The 6,663-nt window shown below is 40.8% G+C and overlaps 1 protein-coding gene across 1 annotated transcript in view; it reads left to right on the top strand.

Moving 5' to 3' along the window:
• The window catches only part of LOC109394078 (protein-lysine methyltransferase METTL21E-like), a 21,914-nt gene extending 17,154 nt beyond the window's left edge, over positions 1-4,760 (top strand). Inside the window, exons 4-5 of the mRNA XM_019663856.1 lie at positions 551-668; positions 3,936-4,760. Coding sequence (XP_019519401.1) covers positions 551-668; positions 3,936-4,339 — 522 coding nt within the window. The 3' untranslated portion in view covers positions 4,340-4,760. The remainder of the gene's footprint in view (positions 1-550; positions 669-3,935) is intronic.
• Positions 4,761-6,663: the final 1,903 nt, after the last annotated feature.

Here is a 6,663-nt window from a genome sequence, read left to right as displayed (position 1 = left end):
AATTAGTTCTACTTTTGATTTATAGGGTTAATAAAAATTGTTATTTACACCTTGAGTTTTTTGTGACCATAAGAGTTTAGAATAGTAAACTTATTTCCCATTTAACTGGCTCCACTTGAGTTAAACAGTTATAATGACATCTATACCAGTGTCAATGCAGGCTGTTTTAAAAGGCCCCATTCCTTTTACCAGTCGTCCCATGAAGAGTGCAGACCCCTAGCACTGTCTGTTCTAACCCCCCATGCTTCTTTGAAATGACTACTATTATTAGAAATTTCTTTCTTTAGAAATAATCAAATCTAAGCAACTGAACTCCATATTTTTAGTTCTCTCTTTTCTCCTCAACAATTCCTGAAGACTTCCTAGCCTGTGTTGAACCACTGGACGATGTCCTTCTGTTGATAATTGTCTGTAGTAACATGTATGTGCACACACAAATACACACACAGGCACACATACATATCATGAGCTATTTGTCTAATAGAGTTTAATTGTGCTCTCTGTTATTACTTGTCGAGCACTAATTTTTTTTCCTTTTTAACTTTCATAGGCCCTTGTTCTATGCTATTTTCTGGAAACAAATGCAAAGCAGTATAATATGGTTGACAAAAATGTGATTGAAATTGGAGCTGGAACAGGGTTAGTCTCCATTGTGGCAAGTTTACTTGGTAAGTAGGTATTTTTGATTGAATGGGGTTTGGAGAATTTAATGATCAAATATCATGAGTTGCTTTTATTATATGGTGTACTATGACCTGGGCCTATTTTTAACTCCTTAATTGTTTGAATGAGCTTCATCAAGAAACTCTACCAATTTTAGAGTTACCTTACTGGCTTCTTTCAGAATTTCCCATGAAGTTGTATTAAGTCTCCTCACAGAGTGCTAAGTCACACATGTATTCTAATTGGGAGGTGCACTTAAGCTCCTGGCTGCTAGAGGAGATACTAAGTATAGACACAATCTACTGCTGCTGACTCTGATGTTCTTTATTTAAATTTTAGCCCTATTTCAATGTTTCCATGTAACCACATATTCCTTTTGGGTTTTGAAGTCCTATGCTTTTATGAAAAAGCCCCCTTTAGAATAGAGAAGGTATATTAGAAACCACATAAAAGTCATGTCTGCTCTTCACTTTATGTTTGCCCTTGAATTTATTTTCTCAATTTATTTTCATTCTTCTTTTGCAATCTCTTATTTTCTCTCCTGAATCTTCTTTTTCAACTAAATGTGTGATGGTCTCTATGTATGCCTGAGCCCACTGCAGTTCATTCTCTTTTTTGTTGTAGTTCTATTTCTATTTCTAGTTCTATCTATTTAATTGCCTTAATTTAGCTGAATTTTCTGATGTGCACCACCCCAAATCTGTCTAGATTTCCTTGATCTTCAAGAAGTACACACCTGCCATTCCAAAATCTTGAGAGGAGGAATGGTCGATTGCCGGGCTGATGTGGTCGCACATGGTGGCGGTCCCCACACTTCTGAATTGCTGCTAGGGTTGGGGGGGGAGGACCAGATGCTGGGCCAGGGGCTCATCATGTGGTTGCTCATGGTCCCACTGCCATTGTGTTCAGGCCTCCTGGACAGCTGCCAACTTGACATTTTCATTGGATGTGGTCAGAAGCATCCTGAACTGAGCATACCTTCAGGCTGGACTCTTGATTTCCAACCCCCAAAAGCTGCTCCTACCCCACTCCCCATGGGCTCCTCCTCCAGCCTCTCCAGCTCAGTAAATGTCACTCCCATTCATCCACTCCATTACTCAGGTCCCAGAAGTTGAAGTNAATGCAAAAGAACTAATGCAACTACCTTTTACTTTCCTTGGATTTTATTTTTCTTCTCTAGGAAGCCACCTAGTGGTTGACATTCATTCATTCATTCATTCAGTATTTATTGAAAACCCACTATATGCCAAGCAAGGGCTACAGACATACAGTTCTCCTGGAGACTTAAATCTTAGTGCAAATGGGCACATGCAGGGAAGTCAAAGCATGGGAGAGGAAATAGATACTTTTACAAAGCAGTGTTAGGTGTCCTGACAGGAGGGAGCCTAATCCACAACCAGGGAGTCAGTGCGGGCTTCCTGGAGAAGTCACCTGTAGCTGGGCGAAGGCAATAAAGAGAGGAAGAAGGGGACGTAGTTTGGGGCAGAGCATGGCATGTAGGAAACTTTAGAGATAGCCAAGAGTGAGCTGTTTGAACTACTCGCTGGAACAAATGGTAACTTTTCTTAGCCCTTGCTGAAATAATAACTCCATTATGGAGTACTCACCGCTTTCAGCTCTGGTTTAGATATTTCCTATATCGCATCTCTGAATCCTGTCAGCAATCCTAGCAGTATTAGCCCAGTTTACATATGGAGAAGCTGATGCTCAGTGGGGGTAAGCAATTTTCCCAGGGTGATATGTGCGTAGGCTGGGGTGGGAACTTCAGTCCCTGTGGTACAAAAGCTGTGCTCTTTTCAGGGTACTGCCTCATGTCCATTTTCTACTCTGAGCCCTGCAAGAAAATCCTAAATTNTAAAAAGAAAAAAAGAATCTAAAAAACCAGAAACAGTTAAGGGACCTCTGGAAAAACATCAAGCATACCAACATTGGCATCAGGGATATCAGAAGGATAAGAGAGAGAAAGAGATTGAAAAGACTTTATCCTTTTGGTCTGCATGTATAACTTGACACAAATACCAAAAGATTGAAGCTTTCTTTAGTCAGTATTCTAAAAGTGCAGGTGTCTACCTCTTTAGATATGAAGATATTAGTGGTCAGTGAGTTCATATTACCTATAAATAGGGGTATATTCCTTATCTTGGGATTTTAAGATTTGTTGAAAATGATAGACTCACCTGCATTAGAATGTGAAGATTCATATTTCTGCAATTCTACCAATGATATGCATATTTCCCTCCTATTTTAATATTTCCCACAAAATACAATCAATGGCCAGAGAAACTTATCACCATGGCTAAGGAATGGGCTCTACACTGGCCTGGGCTGAGCTAGACTTCTCTTCCAGTTTTGCTTTCCCATTTCTTACCCAAGTCTGTTCTTGTCTGATGGTGTGGAATTGGCCAATCCTGGATTTACTTACACATTGTTTTCAGGCTCTGATGCTGCTCAAAGTTCACTTTCACAGCCAAATTTTATTGATTATTCATTTCTACAGTTTTGCTGCTTCCAGCTTCTTCCTGAAAATGACCATCACTATTCACTTTTAACTCGAAAATAGTTTATATCTTCTTCATCTGAGTGTTCTGTTATGCCTCTGTGATCTTTGACTCTGTGAACATGATAAGCCTGCTGCGGCTAGGTTTTAAACATCTTTTCATGGGAAGACTCACACTTATAGTGGGGTCAAACTGAAAGCTTGGGCATTGGTGTGGGTGTCATGATACTTTCAATGTAATGCCTTTGAAAAGCCTCCTTCTCTTCCTCCTCTTCTCACACTTGAGTACTTCCTATTCAATGATAGGATGCCCATTGATCGGATAGACACTTGTTCAGACTCATAGGTTGGGGGATCAGAATTCTTTTAGGGGAGAACCTGTTCATCCTTCAGCAATGGCTTCTGATTGTTCTAGTGAGGGTTAAAATATTTTGAATTTCCCTTTCACTTTATTATTTTTCTTCTAGCATGTAGTGAGTAAATAGAAAACAACAACAGCAACAACAACACAACAAACAAAACAAAGAAAAATAACAGGAGAACAGCAAAATGCAGTGGAGTGCAAAAGTACCATGGGAATCTGAATTTTTTTTTTAAGGGGAGGCATAAGGCTGGCCTAGCATCCACTATAAAAGGGATTTCCCTCCTATGTGCATTGACCAATTATTTTTGCCTTAAGACTAGCAGTTGTACAGAGTTGCAAAATGCATGTTGTCTTGAAACCTGGTTGTTTACCCTGTGAAGGTTACTTTTCCTACTGTCCTTTGCTTCACAGGTGCACATGTGACTGCCACAGATTTACCTGAATTACTTGGAAACCTGCAATATAATATTTCCCGAAACACTAAAATGAAATGTAAACATTTGCCTCAGGTTAAAGAACTCTCCTGGGGCATAGCTTTAGACAAGAACTTCCCACGGTCTTCCAACAATTTTGACTATATCCTGGCAGCTGATGTTGTCTATGCTCATCCTTTCCTGGAAGAACTCCTTCTTACCTTTGACCATCTGTGCAAAGAAACTACCATCATCCTCTGGGCCATGAAATTCAGGTTAGAGAGAGAAAATAAATTTGTAGATAGATTTAAGGAGTTGTTTGACTTGGAGGAGATTTCTAGTTTCCCTAGCCTGAATATTAAGTTGTATAAAGCTATGAAGAAAAATCGGAGGAGTGCATGATATCCTCAAAGGAGGACTTGGAAAGTGAAGGTTATTGCTCGTACAGCATGACCTTAAAGGCCCTTGATAAGCTGAGGTAGCACTGACCTTCCCAAAGGGGAACACACACACACACACACACACACACACACACACACGTACGCATGCGCCACACCCAGACAAGAATTTTCCCAGATAGAGCCTGTGGGTCTGGAGGATGGCAAAGCCATACTGTGCGGTTATTGGTTAGGATGTCTGCTTTCCTTATCTCTTAGCACCATTTAGTATTATGGACATTTTAATAAACAGTGCAATTATTGTTATTTTTAATGTCTAACTGTGGAATGGTGGTTTTCAATAATAATATCTCTACAAGGAACATTCTTATTGTTTTTAACATAAGCTTATGTACTTTTCTCCTTAGAAATAAAGAAATAGATTATAGACCTGCAAATAAATCTGAAAGGGCAGATATGTAATATCACGGTAAATGTTAGATTATTGTGGTTTTTGTTAGTGCCAGTTTATAGACAGTCTATCATCTCTGCTTGGCAGGGTGGGCCTCCGGTGCAGCCTCTGAAATCAATCAAGCTTGTGGATTTGAGGTTACGGGCAAGGACATTTTACTCCAGCAAATGAAAAATGAATGGAAGCAACCATAAAAACAGTTGAGCTTTTGGAGGAGTTATTGTTTTATTTTTAAGCCAAGTACAGTTATTTTGTATCATAGAAACAGAAATAAATATAAAACCTTTGGGTTGAAAATACACATGAAAAGATTTAGGCTCTAATCTCAAATAACCAGACAAATGGCTGGTTTTAAAGTTTAAAGCTCTGTTGAGCTTTAAACTTTAAATTTGAACATATTTAGATCTAGATATTTGAAATCCTATGTGATTTTGTTCACATGGGCCTTAGAGATTAGAATGAGTCTGAAGTAATTAAAGTCAGTGCAAGGAGAGCAAAATGTTGTGATTTTTGTACCATGTAACAAGAATATATCGGTTGGTAACTACTCTTCAGTGTCCCCAGAAATGTTTGCTAGGCTCTCCCTGTGCCCTCGTGTGATATTTGCTCTCCTGAGCACAGCCCTTTCTGCTTTGCTGTCTACTCAGGGTTAAGCAGAGCTAAAAAAGATTTCTCCTACGACCCTGACCTGTGAGCCAGGATGTGAGTGTACTCTCAGTGGGTTTTTTGGTATGTGTGTTTCATAGGCCATCTCTCAATAATTCCCAGTATTTACATGGTCCTTTGTAGCTTTCACAGCCTGTTACGTACATAGTCATTTTATCCTCACAACCATTCTAAGAAGTACAAGTAACACTATCCCTACATCACAGATAAAGAAACCGAGGCTGACAGGGGTAAGTCACTTGCCCCCGGCCACACAGCTGCAGCGTGGCAGTGATGGGGCCCTCAGGCCCAGTCATGTTTGAGTCCAGAACCTGTGTTCTTTACCATTGCACTGCCTTTGTGTATTTAAAACAGTAATTTTCACTCTTTTTTAAATGAGTAAATTCATTTCTTCAAAATGAAATCAATACCCAGAAAGGTAAGCCAAATACATTAGGAAATGATGGGAACTGCTCCTCCTTAAATCTTTTTCTCTTGTTTCCTGCCTTAACTGGACGATGAAGATAGGCTTGTTTAGAAGGTGACCTTTAAGCAACGCTTAATGAGGGAAGTAGCAGTGCAGACGTCTGGAGAAGTGTGTTCCAGGCAGACAGAAGAGCCGTGCAAGGCCCTTAAGGCAGGAATATGCCAGTCTTCTAGAAGAAACCTCGAAGCCAGTGTGCTTCTAGCAGGGCAACCTGGGAGACTGGTAAGAAAGACGTGGCCTCAGAGAGGCTGTGTCAGACCTTTGTGCAGTCTGGCTTCTCTGGAAGCAGACTGAAGGAGAATTTGGTGTGCAGATAATTTACTAGGGAGTGCTGTTGGGATCAAGACCCATGGAAAGGAGCGGAAGGAAGTAGGACAAAAGTAGAGGTCCAGCTGCAATGCAGACCCAACCACAGTGTCAGCAGACCCCACATGGACCTAGAGTGGCCTTTCAGAGTTGTCTCAGGTTGAGCTGAGACACCTGCGCCTTGATAACACCATGTCATCCAGTCACTGGCTGCTCTGGAAGGCTCTGTGACCTTGCATGAGGTGACTCTTCAGCTGAGGCAGTCCCTGAAGACGCTGACAGCTGAGGGCCATCTGCCAGGAGCACTTCCAGCAGTGAGGTGATGCGTTGTTCTGAAGGGGACCTGGGCAGCATATCATAGTGTCTGCCACAACCTTTAAGGCCATTTTGAAAGAGTTTTGGCATTTTCTCTGGTGAAGTGGAGAATCACTGGGTGGTT

Source organism: Hipposideros armiger, unplaced genomic scaffold (assembly GCF_001890085.2).
Source record: "Hipposideros armiger isolate ML-2016 unplaced genomic scaffold, ASM189008v1 scaffold_408, whole genome shotgun sequence".
In the NCBI taxonomy this organism is placed as follows: Eukaryota; Metazoa; Chordata; class Mammalia; order Chiroptera; family Hipposideridae; genus Hipposideros; species Hipposideros armiger.
This window is presented reverse-complemented; position numbering and strand designations above follow the sequence as displayed.